The sequence below is a fragment of the Acinonyx jubatus genome, chromosome B2 (genome assembly GCF_027475565.1).
Source record: "Acinonyx jubatus isolate Ajub_Pintada_27869175 chromosome B2, VMU_Ajub_asm_v1.0, whole genome shotgun sequence".
NCBI lineage: Eukaryota > Metazoa > Chordata > Mammalia > Carnivora > Felidae > Acinonyx > Acinonyx jubatus.
Genome location: NC_069385.1, coordinates 60,637,591 through 60,658,872, shown reverse-complemented (window position 1 = coordinate 60,658,872; position 21,282 = coordinate 60,637,591). Strand labels below are relative to the sequence as shown.

General features: G+C 34.1%; 1 protein-coding gene across 3 annotated transcripts in view; it reads right to left on the bottom strand.

The window, feature by feature from the left end:
• The window catches only part of ASCC3 (activating signal cointegrator 1 complex subunit 3), a 364,162-nt gene that overhangs the window by 94,592 nt on the left and 248,288 nt on the right, over positions 1-21,282 (bottom strand). For all 3 annotated transcript variants that reach the window (XM_027057194.2, XM_027057195.2, XM_015072573.3), the window contains exons 30-34: positions 19,716-19,858; positions 6,129-6,266; positions 5,931-6,051; positions 4,828-4,960; positions 1,757-1,882 (exon numbers count right to left, since the gene is read on the bottom strand). In XM_027057194.2, coding sequence (XP_026912995.1) covers positions 1,757-1,882; positions 4,828-4,960; positions 5,931-6,051; positions 6,129-6,266; positions 19,716-19,858 — 661 coding nt within the window. The remainder of the gene's footprint in view (positions 1-1,756; positions 1,883-4,827; positions 4,961-5,930; positions 6,052-6,128; positions 6,267-19,715; positions 19,859-21,282) is intronic.

Below are 21,282 nucleotides of genomic sequence, written 5' to 3'. Positions count from 1 at the left end.
CATCCAGAGTCCCTAACAGTTGAGGAAACAGAAAAATGCCACCATATTCTCAAACTCCTATCTGTGTGAGTGGAAATGGCTGAAACAAAAAACAAATTTCTCAAGGTACCAACAGGTAAGATTTAGTAATAATATTTCATCATGATCTCTCTGTTCAAGACCTTACAATGCTTTGATATTTCCTCTTATTCGTATCAGGAATGTCCCCATCTTTGGCCCTCCTTCCATTCCTTCTGCAACTGTTAAGGTCTTATTCACAGCTTCAACAGCTCCCTAACTGGTCTTCCTGCTCTGATTGTCTCTTCATTCCAGCCCATTCCCTACCATAGTTTTATAAGTATTGAAAAAAACAAAAAACTGAACCTAATTTGAGGATGTTAAACTGTGTTTAACAGTTCACCACAGGTGGGGTGCCTGAGTGGCTCAGTTGGTTAAGTGTCCGACTTTGGCTCAGGTCATGATCTCAATGGTTCATGAGTTTGAGCCCTGCATTGGGCTCTGTGCTGACAGCTCAGAGCCCAGAGCCTGCTTCAGATTCTGTGTCTCCCACTCTCTCTGCCCCTCCCCTGCTCATGCTCTATTTCTATCTCTCAAAAATAAATAAACATAAAAAAAAAAACCACACCCCTCACCCTAGCCAATAGGCTAAATGCAAACACCTTATTATGACATACAGGCCATTTACTCTCTGGTGCTTGGCCCACTTTCTGGTCAAGACAATCTTTTGGTCTCCATATTCTTAAGTTCTGGCTACATCAAACTTCTTGGCACTCTACAAATGCCGTCTCAGCCATGAGAGCCTATGCCCATATAGTATTTTTGTGCCTCTGACCTTTTCTATTCCCATTTCAGATTCAAAATTTGGTTGAAGTATCATCTCTGTGGATTTTTTGCTCTCATGGGCTTAAATACAATTCTATTACAGAATTTATGATTTACTTTGAAATCATTTATATGTCTTTCCCCCACATTTAAAGATCTGCCTGGGCACCTGGGGTAGCTCAGTCTAGGCATCTAACTCTTGATTTTGCCTCAGGTCATGATCTCACAGTCATGAAATTGAGCCCAGTGTTGGGGCTCTGTGCCGGGCATGGAGCCTGCTTGGGATTCTCTCTCTCCTTCTGCCCCTACCCCTGTTCTGTTCTTTCTCTCTCTCTCTCTCAAAAAAAAAAGATCAGCTGTTGAAGATGGAGGATAATGTACACTAATTTTTATCCTCAGTATCTATTAAAACATTTGACAAATAAGTGCTGAATGAAGATCTAACCTATACTGTCTGAAAGTAAAAGACATTCCACAACAACCCCCCCCCCCACTTTTATTTCCTCTTGCAGAGTTCTTATCAATCATTACAAATGCCTTACAAATTCTTCCTTCTACAACTGCATCAGCCTCATTCTTCTCTGAATTCCAATTGCACCTAAGTCAGTAACTACCATCTAGCTTAATCATTTAATCATTTCTTAATGATTTCAGATGTCCTGTCTCCCTAACTACAAAGCAAACTCCTCAAGGATATCCTAAGTTAATTAAAAGCAGCTAAGTAATAAGTGCATACAATTATTCATTTTCAAATATATTATAATATATTGTGATCATACTAGAGACATCATGTGATTCTCTGGGCAAATTCATATATCTAGAATGTCCAAAGTTCTGACTTTTTTGTTATGTACTGAAATTTAGGGATTGTTACTTTCAAAAATAATTTTCTTTTGGCGCAAACCAGAAAGATAAATAGTTGCCATACACTTACCTGGGGTTCATGATAAGACGTCGGAAAAAGTAAGTCCAAGTGATATAATCCATTGCATCTTGCTTAGATGTAATTGTACCGCCAGCAATCTCTGCATTTAAATGGTCAGAGAGCACTCCTAATAAGCTATACAGTGAACAAGATATGGGAAACATACATGAAAGTTAGGTTAAATGAAACACACTTTATCTCACATAGCAGACTGATGGAAGGGTGCTAGTAACTTTTAGGAAAGATAAGAGCCAAGAGGAGAAAGGTAGAGTGGGCAACAGCAGATGTAACTTGGAGAGTAGGGAAGAATGTACTTATGGGGTATGGGTGTAAGTATGAAATAATACTGAGGTAGATGAAAGGAGAGTTGGCAAGATAGGGGTGATAGTTATGAGTAATGATATTCCTTTCATTTACTCAGTGAGTGTTAAGTTCCTCATCATATGAAACACAATTGTACTGGTGTTATAGAGTATACTAACATGATCAGATGTGTTGAAAGACTGGCATAATATAATGTTCATTTTAGTTTCTTATGTAAAATACTAAAAAAGGGAAGCAGTGTCCAACAACAGAAAAGACTAAATACATGGAACAATATGCAGGTATTAAAAATAGTTTTTGCAAAGGATGTTTTAAGGACATGAGAAATGGCAATAAATTGAAAGATTAAAAAAATGAGTTTCTATATTACTCTTAATTCATCAGCGGCAGAGTATAAATCTGTATACTCAATTGAGAGGGCAACTTGCCAATATCTATTTGAATAATCACTGTGACCCAGCAATTTCACTTTTCATTATTACCTGCTAGAGAAACATTTACAGACAAGGATGGGAAAGCAAATTACTTCGCTGCGATATTATATGTAAGAAGAAATAGGAAACTCTTGAAAGGCCCATTAATAGAGAAGTTATCATAAAAACTATGAAATACTCTTGTGATAGGTAAGTATTAATAATAGTTATATCGAAGTACAAAATTAAAATTTTTAGTTAATGATTACTGAATGTACATACAGAAAATTACATAAATCATACATGTACTCAAGTAATTTTCATAACGTGAACACACCTGTGTAACCAACACCAAGATCAAGCATCACCATTTCCCCAGAAGCCCTCCTTTTGTGCTGTTTAGTCACTACCTTGGCTCAAAGGATATTATGACTCTCATTCTGATCCTTACCTTACTGCAGTGGCTTGGGCTTCAAACACAATGCTTACTGGACGTGGTGAGAAAAATACTCTTGTATCATTCCCTATCTCAAAGGGAAAGCTTTCAATATTTCATTATTGACTATGATGCTTGCAGTAAATTGACTCTTTATCAGATTAAGGACATTTCTTTATATTACTGTTTGCTAAGAGATTTTATTATGAATGGGGGTGGAATTTTTTCAAATGCTTTTTTTTTTTTTACATCTGTGAAATAATCATATGATTTTTCTCATTTTTTTCCTGCTAATGTGGTAAATAATAGTAATTTATTTTCAAATAATAAGTCAACTTCACATTTATAAAATAATTTACACAAAATTAAATTTACTGATGTTGTTTAGACATCTATATTTATGAGAGGCACAGGTTTGTTAACATTCTTTTTTGGTAAATTTCTTATCAGGTTTTGGTATCAAGGTTATTCTGATCTTACAAAATAAGTTGGCAAGTAGTCTTATCTTTTCTAGTATTAGAAGAGTTCATGTAAGATTGATGTTATTTTGTCCTTAATGTTATGAAGAATTCACTAGCAAAGCATCTGAGTCAGAGGTTTCTTTGTGGAAAGATTTTAAATTTCAGATTCAATCACTTTGATAGAATAAGAGACTAGATTTTCTATTTCTTTTTGTGTCAGTTTCATAAGTTTTTAAATGAATTTTATCATTTTATCTAAATTTTTATTTGCATAATGTTTCATAATATTTTTAAATACCTGTAATATCTTTTCATTACTAATATTATTTTGTTCATTCTTTCTCTCTGTCTCTCTCTCTCTTTTGATCAGAGTTAAAGGTTTATCAATTGCATTCTTCTTTTCAAAGAAACAACTTTTGGCTTTGTTGATTTTTTTCTAATGTATATTTGGTTTCAGTTCTTTGATTCTTGCTCTTACCTTCTTTCTTTGAGTTTAATTTGTTAATTTTTTCCCGAATTTTTGGATGGATATTTTGATCATTATTCATGCTTTCTCTTAAAAAATATATATCTTATTATATATATTTTTATATAATATATATTATATACAGAGCCATAAATTTTCTCTTATCACAATGTTAACTGTATCCACGTTTTTATATTTTCTAAATTAAAAAAATGAACATTAGCACTTAGAATAAAAATTCCAATAACTCTTTACACTATCAATGAGAAACATGTGTTGTCCTTTGCAGTTAGAATACAGTATATTTAAAAAGACTGATAAAAGAGAACTAGTAATAAATGTTGCAAGTAAAAAATACATAAACCTGAGGGAAAAAGGCTATTTTCAGCTGAGAAAATGAGAGAAGCCTTTATCAAAGGGGTAGTTACTGTGCTACAAAGAATTATGTGATAATTCTGAAATAAGCTAATAGTCCAAATTATTCATTACAAGTCCCTCTATTTTGGATATTTCTTTATCACCTAGAGAAGAAAAACACACATCAAATGAGAACTTTATTATTAAATGCTTACTATGTGATAGACCCTGCTACAAGCACTAACATTCGATCATTACAACTAACCTCTGAGATAGCCAGTGTTGCTAGCATCTCCGTTTTACAGATAGGTGCATCAAGGCACTGAGGAACCAAATGACTTGCTAGATCAAGGAGGTAAGTAGTGGAGCTCAGATATGAACCCAGGTTGTCTGGCTCTAGAATCAATGTGATTCATTGAAGCAGTACTAACACTGCTTCTTTTAAAAGTTTTTTTTAAAAATGAAATTGTAATTGAATTCTATCTTACAGTGATAATTGTATTCAGTTTCATTTCAAATAATTCTATTGAACTAGAATTTTTGCTGATTTTTATAAATATCATGACACAAATATTAACTGCTATCACATGAATCCATTTAAATTAATTTACAACAAAATTTACCTTGACTCTACTGGGAAAGGTTCATAAAGAAATTTTTTGTAAAAGTCTTTCTTTATGTCATGAACCAGAATTACAGCTTTGCCTTGGTCATCAAACTGAGGCCTTCCAGCACGCCCCATCATCTGGAGTACATCTATAAAGAAGAGAACAAGAGGTATTCAATAATGTGGCAGCTAGCACAAGGTATATTTAGTGATTATAGCATGTTTCGACAACACGACAAAATAACAAAGGATACAGAATATTTTAAGAGTGTGCATATTATCTCTGAAGCCTGTTGAGTTCTATAATAATAAAATAATTAATGCATTAAGACAGAAAATTGGATCACCAAAAAGGGTCTCTCTTACAATTTTAAAAGTAAGAAAGATAAAAGTTTCCTTTAGCTAAATACTTTAAAATGCTGTTTAAGAGTTATTACTATTTTAATTAAACAAGAAAAAGCAAAACATATATGGGTAAATCTCTTCAGCAGATTCATTTGATTATTTTCCCCCATGAATGGACCCCCTGGGTCCATTTAGGCCTCACCCTCTTCCCACTTACGGTACAAATGTTCTTTTTTTTTTATAGTGCAGGAATCTCTGAGGTAAGAAATGATTTAGAAATAATACAGTTTTTACATGTAATCATTGAGTGGAAATACACACAGACATTTCGCTCTTCAGAATTCAGTGACAATGCTTTTATCAAGTTTTAAAATATGCACGAATCACAAATCGCAGCATGCAGAAATCATAGCAACAAGCCTTTTGATTCTAGAAGCCCCATAGAAGTATTTCTAGTGAAACAGATTTAAAATTAAACAGTATAATGTTTAACTGTAATTTATTAAGTCATAATAGCTACTAATCAGTAATTGTTATCTATTTGTGAATTTGAAACCATTAGTTATGTTTTTGATGCTTATTAACACTTTAGGTAAGTAAATGAAACAGCTCAATACTTTGAATAGCATTTGCATCTCACTGGAAATAAAACTTTACAATCTTACTCAACATATGTTCAAATGTGGTCAATTCTCTACGTTTCAATTCATGCAAATTCAGATTATTAAGGTTAAAATAGAAGCTTAATGTATCTGTAAATTAAAAAAAAATTACCTGTAATGGGAAAATCCACATAGCGCCTTGTTTTTCCATCATAATATTCTGTTCCCTTAATAATTACTAAATGAGCTGGAAAGTTTACACCCCAGGCTAATGTACTTGTAGCAATAAGAACCTAGAAAATAAAATATATTTAACTAAAACATAATGTGTAAGTTATATTTAAATGTCTGTTTATGAAAAATAAAATACCTGAACTTTACAGTTTACAAATAGCTCCTCTACTGTTTTTCGGTCCCTCTCATGTAATCCAGCATGATGCATTCCTATTCCGAAAGCAAGTGTCAGCTTCAGGTTGGAATCTCTTAGCGTTCCAATGATGTTCTCCATCTGCAAATAAGAGCACAATTACGAGGTATAGTTTCATTAGCTTTACAATTTCCATACTAAGATTATATTTGACTAATTTTGTGTTTTGATTCTTATACTATATAAACAAAAATATAGGCCTCATCTACAGTTACAAGTGAAGTCAATTAAAAAGAAAATCTAGTTATTGAGAATGTATATCCTAAATGAGTTAAAATTTAAATGTTATCCATCTTCTCCTCATGTATCAAGGAAAACAAAATCTGTGGATAAATGCAATATCCCCTTAATGAGTAACAACTATTAAAAAGGATGTAATGTTAACTAGAATATTTCAGGGTCTTGTTCATCTCTTATAAGAGAAAAACCTTCCATCTTTTTGGCTTAGTACTAAAAATTTAGAAAATATGGACAAAAAAATTAATGGAGAAAAATCAGTCATAGTCTCACCAAACAGACAGGAATCATTCAAATTTAGCCTTTCTCACTGAACTTAATGACCCAGGGCAAGTCATATAACCTTTCTGAGCCTCAGCTTCCTTATTTAAAAAATCAAACTGGTGGGGCACCTGGGTAGCTCAGTTGGTTGGGTGTCAGACTTTGGCTGAGGTCATGATCTCACAGTTTGCAAGTTCAAGCCCCATGTCGGGCTCGGTGCTGACAGCTCAGAGCCTGAAGCTGCTTCAGATTCTGTGTCTCCCTCTCTCTCTCTGCTCCTCCCCTGTTCATGCTCTCTCTCACTCTCTCAAAAATAAACAAACATTTAAAAAAATTAAAAAAAAAACTCAAACGTATATTTTTGTCTACTTCTCATTTCTTTAATCAACAGTACAGTTAAATACTTTTTATATTTACTAGCATTTTTTGGTAAACTATCTTTTCATTTTTTAAGTGGATATGACAGCTTTTTTTCTTAGTGGTTTGTAATGACTCTTTATGTATTAGAGCTATTATTAAGCTATTTATGAAGTAAAGTTATTTCATTTCCAGCCACGGTTTAGCTAAGTTTTCATATGTCTAAAGAGTTTCTGAAACTTATATATTATATAATTTCTGAATATTCTATCACTTTCCATTCCACATGGAAAATACTTAACGCAACACAGATTTTATGGCAACAGAAACAAATCTTATCTTCTTATGAAACTTATTCTCTGAAAGGAACTAAACAGAAAACTCCATCTCTTTTTACCTAATGATAGACCTTTATACTGGTCCTTAAAGCAGAGGATGACACAATATGCAGTGTGGCGAACTTCTTTTGGGACAACTCCATGAGGGGAGTAATGTAGAGATCAAGTGGTTTGAGAATGTATGAGCAATTAAAAGAATGACATATTTTAGTTGTATCTGTAGCTTCACTACCACATTTTCACAGTGAACAACAGTGGAGGATAAACTTGGAAATGGGTATATGTATGATTTTTATATGCCTGAAGACTGAGATAGTACAAATAACCAACACTGTCTTCAGACCTCATTTCTTTTTTTTTTTTTTCCTTCTACTATTAATCACTTCTAACATACACAAGTATACATGCAACACATTCACTCTCCTGGATGTGAATAAACCAATAAGCAGCTCACAAAATCTCCATCTAGAGAAACTTCAGCTGGTTGCTACAGTTTAGTGGAGACATTCATACATGAAGCACGTCAACATCCTTCATTCTTGCTCATCTTATTTTCAATGGTCAGAAAAAATTTTCCAAGCTTTTTTATGTGGGAATAAATTGTTTTACACTAATAATTCAAAAAACAGGAAGATGAAGTTTGTCTTTATAATAGATCTTAATGTATAAAAGGCACTGCATAGACACAAAGTAACGGTTTAATGACATACACATCATGTTATTTATCAACTTTCCTGAACTGAATGCAATATATAAAGAGTTCATTCTGTTTCATAAACACAGTATGGTCACCTGATATTCTTGAATATTTACTTCATAAACTGTTAAGCAAGAATATGGAAATATATTAACATTAATTAATGTTAACATTAACATCCACTTTCCCTTTCAAATTAGCAAAGGATAAGGAAGATGACTACAAATGCATGCTATAAAGAAAGGTGCTTGTCTTGTCTCATAAATTATATGTTAGCCATTCTCAAGTGACAGCCTATTATCCATTTTTTTTTGTTCAATAGTTCACTGCATAAATATCTTCAATTTACATTATCAAGTATTAATTCACTGATATTCTTGCTCTGACAATTAATTTCAGGGATTATTTTTTCAATTTCATAACTTAGTAACAGTATAATTTTATAAATTGTATAATTAATAGTGTTCCATGGCAATGCCAATCATACCCCCCAAAATATACCATGTACCTCAGGAAAGCTAAAGAATCCTATGGCAGGAGGATTCCCTTTCACATCAGGGAAGGTTCTCATTCCCCCTGCCCCCACTTTCACATAAATCAATGCATTAAAAAGAACTATTTGCCTATCTGAACTGGCAAACACCTAAAATCCTCATGAGGAAAATTACAAAAAACAACTTCATTTATTACATAGTTACTGTGGATGAATTCTGAATTATTTGAACATCATAAAAAAAGGAAAATTTATAGTAACGTTAATCATTATGCGTAAGATACTACCCAGGACAGCCTGTTTAAATTTGAAAATATAAATTGTTGATTAAATTATACCATTGAAATGTTTCATCTTGCTCACAATATAATACAAACAAAATTTTTGAGAAACTTAGGATAATGAAAGCTTAAAACATGGTAATACATATTATTTGTTGAGTACTTGTGTGTCAGGCAATGTGCTTGACACTTTACAAAGATTACCACATTTAATCCTTTACATAAAGTAATAATAGCTCTAATGTAACACTCAATTCATTTACACAATCCTGTGTATTTCAAGTTAAAGACCCAGTGATCTTGAATACTACAGAGTAGACTCTCTCAACACTGATTCCATGGGAGAATTAAACCCCACAAAAAATATTTGAGTTGCCATCTTTTTAATTTTTCCAAAGATAGATAGTATCATTCTAGATGGTTAGGAGAAAAGTTCACTTATTACAAGCAATGGATGTCTTAAGTCATTAAGGTTTAATTAAGAAAGGCTGCTGTAGAACTTTAAAAATAATCATGATAATAAAACACTGATCGGGGAAGTTTTAATTCCACAGTTCATTTCTATTCAACCAGCATTTGTTGTAATGTATAGGCATCTTTCCAACAGTCTTTGAAATATGTCTGACTACCTGACAGTTAAACCACAAAAAACAATTCAATATTATAAATAAAAGAAAAATGGATCGATCTATATCCTCTAAGTAGTGGTCTCTTTTTTTTAGGGTGATGGGGGAGGAGGCACATATGTAAACTGTTGAACCAATTACTTTAACTTAATAGAATTTTTTTTTATATTTTAAATTTATTATACTCAAAAAGCTTTTGTAGAAATATAGGATTCCATTTAAGTAGATACATTACTCCGTTCCTGACATACATTCCAGTCAGAATATAATTCAGTGAGTTGATGACAATCCTGGCTCCAAAAGAAAGGAGGAGACCAGATTGGACAAGAATGAGCTAACAGATTGTACAGCCCAATTCTGTCCCTTTGAGTGTGATATATTGTTTCAAGATGCTAAAAACCCATACTTTCTCAAAGCATATCTGTTGTGCTGGTTTTCCCATTTTCACAGAATCCTCATTATCAGAAAACTCTGTACTCTTTTCAAAGCACGTCAGACTCAGACCATATGCCACTGAATAATGCTTATCAATTGTCTAAAATGCTCAATAAAAGATGCAGCATAAAGAAGAATAATGAAAGTTACGAAGACTTTTTTTTTTAAAAGAATAAAGATATTCTTTATAAATAAATATATCACATCTGGTACAGATGTTAAAGTTAAAACATTTCCTTATAATTACCAAGTGTTAATTTCTTAAAATACATTTCTGTATGATAAACCCCACAGACTGAAGGTGAAAAAGTTAAAATGAAAGAAACACTTTAGAACATTCTGCCAATATACTAAGGGAAAAGAAATTTAAAAACAATATTAATTAAAGATAGTAAATTTCCAGTCTTTGCCAATACTCTCCTCATATTCCTTGCTATCCTTTCTAAAGCCCAAAACGACACCTCAAAATGATTCACCATACTGTTAATATGTAAATATATTTATATATGTGATTAAACACATGATTACTTGTGAATTAAATATATAAATGAAATCTAAAGAATAACATGTAAAGCTTTGCTATGTCTGCTAAATAAACACCATGCCATTTTTCAATGTTTGCTTCTTAGCTTGCCCTAATTCTTAACAATAGCAATATCAAAACTGGGTCATAAGGTGAAATATTAAAGATTTTTTGCTTATTGATGTTTTTAACTTAATTCACTATGCTATTGGTAAGAAATCCAAGTGTCAGCACTTCATATTTATTCTTGAATATACATTTTATGCTTACTTCCATTTTTGGAGAGTTCAGATTCTGACACATGTTTGGAGAGCATTTCCATATATTGAAGAGCTTTTATTTATGTCTGTTATGTATGTATGTATGTACCCTCCTTAATGCTTGCCACCCATTTAGCCCATCCCCCCCATCCAATACGCCACCAGCAATCCTCAGTTTGTTCTCTGTATTTAAGAGTCTCTTTATGGTCTGTCTCCCTCCCTGTTTTTATCTTATTTTTGCTTCCCTTTCCCTATGTTTATCTGTTTTGGTTCTTAAATTCCACATGAGAAAAGCTTTTAAAATGCAGATAAAGCTGATGAAAGGGACCTTACAAAATTAATTTGCTAAGGCAGTATAATTTTAAATGAACAAATGCTATATTAATATGAATTAAATTTGTGAAGGAACATAAGCAAAATATTATAAAAATAATAGCAAATTTTACCATAAAGATTTCAGCAAAAAGAACCTGTCTATACGTAAGGTATTCAATGCTGCTGTACTATAACAGCAATAACAATTAACACTTATTGAACATTTACCTCTGTTCCAGGCCTATTCTAAGTACATCAAATAAAGTAATGCATTTAATCCTTAACAACAATCTTGTAAGGATAGGATTATTATTATCCTTTTATAGATGAAGGGGAAAGGCTCAGAGGTTGAATACCCACCAAGGTCATATGGCTTGTAATAGGCAGTCAGTATTAAACCTAGGAGGCCTGGCTCCAGTCCATGCTGTCAACCACAATGTCACATTCTAATTACCACATGAATGTGATTTACTTAAAATAACTACTTAAAATAATGAAATCATTCATTTGGCTTACGGCTGGCCCTCACCATTTTAGACTGTGGGCAAAAAACAGGTAAGATTTGAAATAATGAATCATATACTAGACTCACACAACTGGGGAACTATGAAGATGATTAGCTAACCTATTTTTTAAAAAGTTTATTTATTTATTTTGAGAGAGAAAGAGCATGAGGTGGGGTGGGGCAGAGAGAGAGAGAGAGAGAGAGAGAGAGAATATCCCAAGTATGCTCCATGCTGTCAGTATGGAGCCTGATGCAGAACTGTGAGATCATGACCTGAGCCAAATCTAGAGTTGGATGCTTAACCGACTGATATTTACAAGAGCCCCAATTAGCAAACTATTTCTTCTTCTTTAGTATTTGTGTATTTCCACTTCTGTGCCTAAAAATTAAGAATATTGAAAAGTATCTTCCTTTATAAACTAAAATACCAGCACTCATGATTGAGAATAGCACAGCTCTTGTTGGTTGCCTGTGTTTGATATTGTAGCTACTGACTTTACTGTTTGTTTCCATCCCCTCAAATCACATATGGACACTGTGACTTTTCCATCTTCTCTAGTCAGTACATTGTCAAGGATTTCAGTTACTGTATGGCAGAGTGAAAAAAACAAGGCTCTGAGTTAGCTGTCCTGATTTTGAGTTTCTGAGTCCCATTTATTTTATGCTATCAGGCAAATTACTTAATTCTTCCAAGTTTCAGTTTTTATATCTATAAAACTGGGATAACAAGAACAACCCTTCCAGAATTCATGGTTAAACTATGTAATATAAGCTTCTAATGAACTATAAAGTACACTATAAGCATATCAACTATTACTAAGCGTAAGATCTTTGCCTCTTTCTTCAATAAGACATGCATGATATCAACTATGGCAAAATATAAACAGCCTCATATCTTGTAGCTGCTCTTAATTACACAACTATTCCATGAGGACCAACTAAATTAAGATGTCCAATGCTCAACAAATCTGTGGATAATGTCTGTCTTGATACGTAATATTCTTAGCCTAGTAATTTCTCTATTGGTCAGTCACTAAGAGGCCTGAAGCCTGATCAAAATAGAAAGCACTTGGGGTGGGACTTTTGTATCACAAACTCAATCTATTTTGGTTTGATAATAAAACAGATTTTCCAGTTGAAAATGTGGCCACTCTTATATTAAACTCAATTTAATCTCTGATTTTTAACAATCTCAAAGTCCATCTTCAAAGCCTGGTACTAACTTCTTACCTATAGGAAGAAGTCAGTATCTATGTTGAATGAAAAGCCAAATGAATCTGAAGAACTAAAATAAAATGTCATTAGTAGAAACTCCACCAAATCTGAATTCATGATGATTTTCAGTTGTCAGAGTTGCTGCTTGCCACTTTCATCCAGGATGTCTGAGTGCTAAATCCCATAGGTCTTTCTCTGCTCTTATCTCACTCAACTCCCATTAACATTTAAAGTAGTTAAGTCCTCCTTCCTTCACAAAACCCTCTCAACCACACACAGTGCTATGGGACTTTCCTTACCGGCATCATCTTCTCAGTGCCCTTTGCCAGCTCTTCATTTTCTACCCAAGCTCTACTGTGAGTCACTCCAAGCCTGCCCTCTGGTCCTGCACACTCTATATCAGGGTCTCATGTGCTTACCTGGGTGTAAAGGCTGCTTCTATGCTAACGTTCCCAATTCACATGTTCATTTCACATCCTCTGTGGGTTATACAGACTTCCTATATCTAATTGCCTTGAAAATCTTAGAAATACAAATTAACATCCAAAATATTAACTTTTTTGTTTAGAGTTACTAACTGGGGAGCCATTCTTGATTCTTTTCATTTTCTCAACCTCCATTTTCACTATCAGCAAGTCCTCCTGAACTAGGTCACCACCATCATTAATTCCATGCTTAACTTCCACTTCAATCCATTTTCCACTAAGCAGCAAAAGTGATCTCAAAATGAAATTGGAGTATGTTATCTTCCTAGCTTAAAATATTTTAATGCCTTGAACACCCCTCCCTTAGATATCTGCTTGGTTTATTTCCTTGCTTCCTTTAGTTTTCTATTCAAAAATACCCTCACCACAGAGGTGTTCTTTACTTATATCAATGTAAAACATTCTACTACCACCCTTAGCACTCCCTATTCCCTTTAGACCCTGCTTATTTATTTTTCCATAGGAATTATCACGTTTTGACATATTTGCTTATTATCTATCTATCATCTCCACAAGAATGTTAATTCCATAAGGGTAGAAAATTTACCCAATACACAGAGGGAGGTCAAGAGACATTTCTTTAATCAATGAATAAATGACTACTTTCCCATACTGTTTAAAATCTAAATCCAAACTCTGTACGCATGGGTCTAAGGTCTTACATGAGCTGGCTTTTGCCTATCTCTGAAACTTAACTTATACTACTCTCCTCCTAGCTTATTCTGTTCCAGCTGAGCTGATCTCACTTCCTTTAACATCCTGTTCCCTTTACCTGAAATGCTATTATCTTCTCTCTTAGTGTAGCTAACTTGTTCTTATGCTTTGGGTCTCAGCTTAAATGTTATCTCCTTAAAGAAGTCTTCTCTGACCATTCTTTTTAAAGAAGCCCCACCTCCCCTTATCATATTTCATTTCTCATTTTATAGCAATTTTTATAGCATTATTTGGTTTATCATATATATATTTAAAAATTTCTATCTAGTTGAGCTCCTCGAGAATTGTGATCAGTTGGCTAACCTAGTGCTTGGTAAGTTGTGGATATTCAATAAATATGTTACATAAATGAACACTTTACAAATTCTGGTAAGAGCTGCCTACTGACTTAAGTTAGAGGAATACTCTTATGGGTATTTTTGATGTGGGAGAGAAAAAATGCTTAACTATGTGATACTAGGTAATCTTGAAACTGAAGTTACTGATCATGAACTAATGCCATCTGATCTCTCTAGCTATACATGTTGGTGTGCCTGGTAGCAGTCCATCATTGGTAGAAATAAAAGGATCAGATGGAAGAACATCATGAAAGGTAGTTCATGAACACTCCATGTGTATGCCTCTTCCTTCTGTGCTATCCCTAACTTCAACCCACCAAAGCTCCCTGGAGTATTTCTCATGTCAAGCTGACTGAGGAGAAAAAATACATATATATACAAATGACAAAAGACTTTGCATAAGATAGCGCCACCATCTGAAGTACTGTGATATGGTGTTATATAGCTCCTTTTGGGGATGACCCTAAAAACAGCTAAGTGTCAAGTATTTTCTCTGTCAATTTACTGCAAAGAAGAGGTGATGTGAATTATGATCCATGCTTTGATCTGTAGCTACTGGATTAGTCAAAGGGTCAGAAGCATGGCAAGAGCGCTATTGGAGGACAGGTGGCAAGAAAGGCACAAGTTTTACATGGAAGAAATTTTAGAATGGTCCCAGAACAGACTACCTATATCCCATGAAGATGTTTACCAAAAAGTTAACAGAAGTGTAGATAATGCTATTAATAGTCAAGTGGGCAAAATGACCACTTCTAAGGATATCAGGTGTTTTGTGCACAGATCCCAGTGTTGTGTGCAATGGGTTCATGTACTAAGTGGCTCCATGGTGGAAGAGATGAAAACTACACATGGGCTAAACATGGACTTCCATCTCCACAGGTGGACCCAGCTACTGCCACTGCTCTGTGCCATTATGCCACCAATGCAAACATCCGTAGGCCCATTATAAAGTACCCTGACCAGGGGACCAGATAGCTATCTGGCAGTAAGGAGATTATATTGAACTCTGTCACAGAGGGGCACCTATTTGGGATGATGTCTAGAATGGATTCTGTTCCAGCCTACCGGGTGCTGCCAATAGCCTCAACAGTAGGATTACTGAACACTTTACACATCAACTAGTATCTCATATGATAATGTTTCTGACGAAGGAACTCACTTTATAGACAAAGATTAATACAGTGGATGCCATGGGATTCACTGGTCTTACTGCATCCCTCATCACCCAGAAAGAGATGGCTTTATAGATTAATGACCCAGAATGGCAGCTGAGAGACACTGCTTTGTCAAGGTTGGAGTGCTATCTTATAAAATGAGGTGTATGCTCTGAACTAGTAATCATTAAATACTATTTCTCTCATTGCCAGAATATATAGTTCCAGGAACCAAGCAGTCAATGTACAAATGTCTTTTGCAGTCAGCAGCTAATAAACCACTTGGAGAATTTTTGTTTCCCTTCCCTATAATTCTAGCTCGGCTAGTTTGGAGGCTTAATATCCAAGGGATGTAACAATTTACTTAGAAGCTAAAATAGCCACATCTCTCATTCTGTGGGGTGAACAATCAAAATGTGGTCATAGTGTAGTTTAGGTGACCAATCCTGATAAAGAAATTGGGCTGCTGCTAAGCAATAAGGAGAGGGAAAAATTTGGATGGACCCTAGAGAAATCTTCTCACATTACACTATCCACTTGAAAAATTAATCAAAAACTTTTAAAGCCTTATATAGTAAGCATATATAAAAATCCAATTCCCAGTGTTTCAGGAAGGTGGGTTTTGGTTACTCCACTGGAAAAAAAAAAGCTTAATTAGCTCAGGGGCTGGTTGAAGAAGTATATAGGTGATGGATGGTAGAGAAAATAAATCACAAATGTCTGTTTGGCTCCCCAATCAAATATGTTTGGTCCTGTGTTGCAGGAATAAATGCTGTGGCCTCTACCTTTGCTATCTCATATATTTTAATTAACATATTTTACATTATGTTAACCAATTTCATTTCTCTTTCCTCTCTACCCTCCACTTTTGAATATAGCATGTATGGGTTGTAGGTAACTTTATAATTTAGTCCACTGGCTAGAGAATATTGAGATGAGATTGTAAAAGAACCAGAGAGTGACTGGATATAACCAAGAAATCTAGGACCGATAGAGTCATGAGGAAATTTTCAGTTGTCTGCCTTGGGGAAAGATGAGTGGATTTTGGTTATATGAGGTAGAATTGGGTTAGTTGTTAGAAGGAAAATTTTTTATTTTTTTTTTTAAAGTGTAGGTATGAAGAGAATGGTGTTTGATGAGTTTGGGCAGGTAAAGGACTATAAAAGACTACTGACAGACAGCCAGCATTTGAATATCTCCCCCCTGCATAAAGGCCAAAGAAGGGAAGATATTCTCATTCCTGCTGCATGCTTGAGGCCGAAGCTCGGGTATTCCAATGTTTCTGTCTTGGACAGAATGAGAGAATGATGTAAAAGCCCAACAATCATTTGAGGTTAATGGTGGAAGTGGTGGTCATCAACCTGAGAATCCAAGGGACATGGTAGCATATGCCCACACACTTCTGAAATCACCGCAGAAAAGTCTTCCTGATGAGAACTTTGAAAGAGCATTACTTTGGGGGTTTCCTTATGCTGCAGTATATTTTACATCAATGACACACTTGAAGGAGTATTTCTGCTTCCCAATACTTTACTTTGATAATTTACTTTGAAGAAGACAGATGGATTTTTTTTTTTTTTTTTTGACTTTGCTGACCTAACCTACCTGGTCCTGCCACAGAACACCAATCTGAAACTGTACAATAAGCAGCGACAGGAATTGTCACTAAGCTTCTAGTCCAGGATATTATGGCAAGTAACTCTCATAAAGATTACGGTGTTAAAAAGTCTTCCTATTTTAAGGTAATTAGGAATTCAACAACTGAAACACCTACGTTATAGGTTTTTGGTATAATCAGATTGAATCTGCATATCAATCAGTTGCAAACTCTTTGAAATCTTGATTTTAAAGGTGATGGCTTTTAGAAGAAAGACTAAAACAAAGCCTGGACGGTCCTATTATTGTAGTGTGCTTGGTGAGACACAATGCCAAAGAATGGTATAATTTCTAGCGGTCTTATTTTAGCATTGAAAATCTACAAAATAGCAGAAACCATGCAAACAAATTCTATGGTTTCTAATTAACCTTGGTGATAAATTTTTGTGCTGATAAAAAACAAAACACAGAGAAGTAATTCTACACAATGGCTGAGCTATCCAGTTGCTTAGGTCTCACACGTTAAAATAAAAAACAAATAGTAAGTGCACTCTAGTTTGGAAGAGCACATAAGGTTCACATTTGAGGTTAGTATGAGTCACATACGTTCTAAACACACAGCCTTTTATAACACATGCACACACACACACACACACACACACACACACACACACACACACAAATACACTTTGAGCAAACGTCCCAAAATGTGTTCAATAGGTATGTACTTTGTACCTTGACTTCAAAGAAAAGTCTCCATTTGGAACACTTTAAGAATAAGACCCAAGAGAAAAAAGATTGAGCCCAGACAGATGCTGCATATGAACCATCAATATTCCCTACATCTACTTTTCACCATTTGCATCCTAAGTTCAAGATACCATTTAGACACAACAAGGTGACTATTTGGACATACTAAGTGAATAACACAGGACAGGAAATCTTTTGACAAAATTATTTTTATCTTAAGTTATTTATCTTAAATATTTCATATATACACACAAGTAACATTAAGGAACTAACATTAAGGAAGTAATGATGAAACTTGAGAGATAAAAGGGTAGCTGTTACTCTACTTAAAGGATTCATGTGATACCTTTTACATGAAGCTAATACTGGGGTCTGCTACTTATCAGTGAATAAGGTCACCTGCAGGCATTTCAAATTATTAGTTAATACATGACTATAATATATATATATATATATACAGTATCATCTACCAGGTCCACTAATCCTAGATGAGTCATGAGAAGTAGAAGGGGAACATATGCCAGCTGCTGAGACTGGACACTGGTGGGTTAGAAACACTGTTTTGACTGTTCTTCAGGCTGCATGAGATCAGAAAGGGGTGATATGGTGGGAAGAAGCAGAAAATGCAACAATTTTATTACTGATTTTATCTGTTTTTCATCATAATTCCAACTAGAAAAAATATTTTTTTAAAAACTAGGAAAGCACAAAAAAGGAAAATCACTATATATAAATCCATGGAGAGAAACAGGAATATCTACATTTAGATGTAGTGGAAGGAAACACAAAGAACCATATTAACTGATTGTACCACATAAAATGCAAAAACTACTTGTAAAAAGCTACTAAGGCAAAAAGACATGCAAGGAATCAGCGAAATTAACTAATAAAAGCAGATGAAAGATTAATATGTGTGTCTACGTATGTAGTCATAAATATATACGGAAAAAAGTGGTATCACACTAAGTTTCAGGAGTGCATGTTTTAATTTGGTAAGGCTCTCATACAAATCTTTAAGAAAATGCTGTACTGCAAAAGATAAAACCTCAAAGGAATGAAGACACAAAAAAGAAAGAGACAACCAATAGCAAACAAATCAGAGAAAAGAAAGTCAATCAGATAAAAATCAAGGTGTACATTAAAATAATAATGAATGTTTTATCTATAATATATCAACAAATTACAACATATGAGGATGTAGTAAAACTGTTATTCTCATACACTACTGACAATACACATACCAATGGTGGGGACATTAACTGGGATGTGCGTTTTGGAAAATAATTAGCAGTGTATATGAAAAGCTACAAAAATATACACATTATTTGACCCATTGCATTTTAAGTTAGAACTCTACACTGAAGAAACAAGTCTAAATAAAAACCAACCATAATAATAAAGGTGCATGATTATCTAATGATAGAGGAAAAATACAATGGAATGGCCACATAATAGAATTGTATAGACATAAAAAATTTTAATTGCTTCAAATTTCACTACTTGGCTACAGGATAACAACAGGTTTTTAATTTTTATACATTTAGTGTTTTCTAAATTTTTGAAAATGGTCATATTACACATTTTATAGGAAGTTAATTTTGCAAAATTGATTATAAGTTGCATGAGGGCAGTGAACACTCCAATAGAAAGACAAATATGCATATTATAATATACATAGCTGATGATGTTAAAGGGAAAACATATGGAAGTAAATATGGAATAAAAATACTTATTCAGCAGGAAAATAATGGAAGAAAATACATAAAAATATTAAAGGTGTTAAGGTGGCAGTATTATGCATTTCCTTTATTTTTCCCCAAATTTCTGTAATGTTATACTAAACTTTTAGTATAGAGTAAAACTACACATCATTAAATATGTAATTTTCATTAATTATAATACAAACTAATTTGACATGTATAAGAAGTAGAAATAAAATATATTGCTTACCTCTCTTTCATCCATATTCAACCACTGCTTTGGATCTTCTTCAGTAGCCAGAAAAGCTATCAATTCCAAAGCAGTAAGACGAGTTTGACGTCTTGATGAGACAAATATCAAAACAGGTTTGGCTGGAGAATGGCTTCTAATTGCTATTGAAAAGTTGTGGAAAATGTGGACAATAAGAGTAAGCAAGCTACTTACAACCAAATATGAATGTCATTAGGATATGAAATGGATGATACAGGAAAGCTAGTATCATTGATTTAAATAAATTCTTAATTTAGTCATGAAATTCAGCATTATCTGTGGTACTACTTGGATCTGACAACATATTGGAGAAATGACAGGAAAGGAAAGGTAGCTGAACCTACTTACGAGAGCATATTGCCTGGACAGGGGAAGCTGAACTGTGTCAGCTCCCAGTTCTACTCTGAGTTGCTAAGGAAGGTAACACAAAAGCTGAGACTCTTCAGTAAAAGCTGTATATGAATACTAAATCTAAGGTTGAGTTTTCTGAGTTGTGTTTCTGCTCACCTAAGCAACGATATTATAGAGTTAACTGGTCCTAGGGTTGGGGGAGAGAGTTAGGTCCTACCTAGTGATGAAAACTCTCTAAGAAAAGCTCCTTTAAATTAAATTTCCTTTAATTTTTGTCATTACTAGTGAATGGAATAACTAAGAGAGAGTTTGTGGGGCACCTGGGTGGCTTAGTGGGTTAAGCATCCGACTTCAGCTCAGGTCATGATCTCACTGCTCGTGAGTTCCAGCCCCGCATCATGCTCTGTGCTGACAGCTCAGAGCCTGGAGCCTGCTTCAGATTCTGTCTCTGTCTCTCTGCCCCTCCTCCACTCATGCATTCGCTCACTCTCTCTCTCTCCCTCAAATATAAATAAAAGCATTAAAATATTAAAAAAAAATTTTATATCAATAAACTAGTCAGAGATATGTCGAATGAAGGTTTTACTTTTCTCTAAAACATATGTGTAAGGTTTCAAATGGAAAGATAAGAGAATGTAGAAGAGAGCTGAAGAGAATACCATGTCTGAATCTCTGTCTGAGTGACAGAGATTCACATGGAAGGTAGACACACAGAAGATGCAATGAATAGTTTGAAACAGGAGTAATTTGACTGAAAGAAAAAAAATTACCTAAAGAGCCACATAAATCATCTGACCTAACTGGAAACAGGGCTTCTTTACATTGGCTCCGAAATACTGATAAGATGGCACATGTGAAATTAACACTTATGTGTACAAAGATCTCTTAACACAGAGATATTTAACAGTTTTACATAAAAAAAATTCAACCTTCTGTAATTGTTTGAAACGTGAGCTGCAGAATTTCTTTCTATAGGCTTGTTTCTTAACAAGGATTATAATGAAAATGTTGACATGAACTTCACTATATTTATACTCGAAGAGTAAGAAAATAAAGCTATAAAATCCTATTTCTAAACTCAAAGAAATACAGTGATACACTACAGGTATAATAAACAGTTTATAAGGACAGCTTCTGTACTGATATCATATCTAGAGAAGTGTAAGTATTTCAGTTATTTACTATTGATTTATAT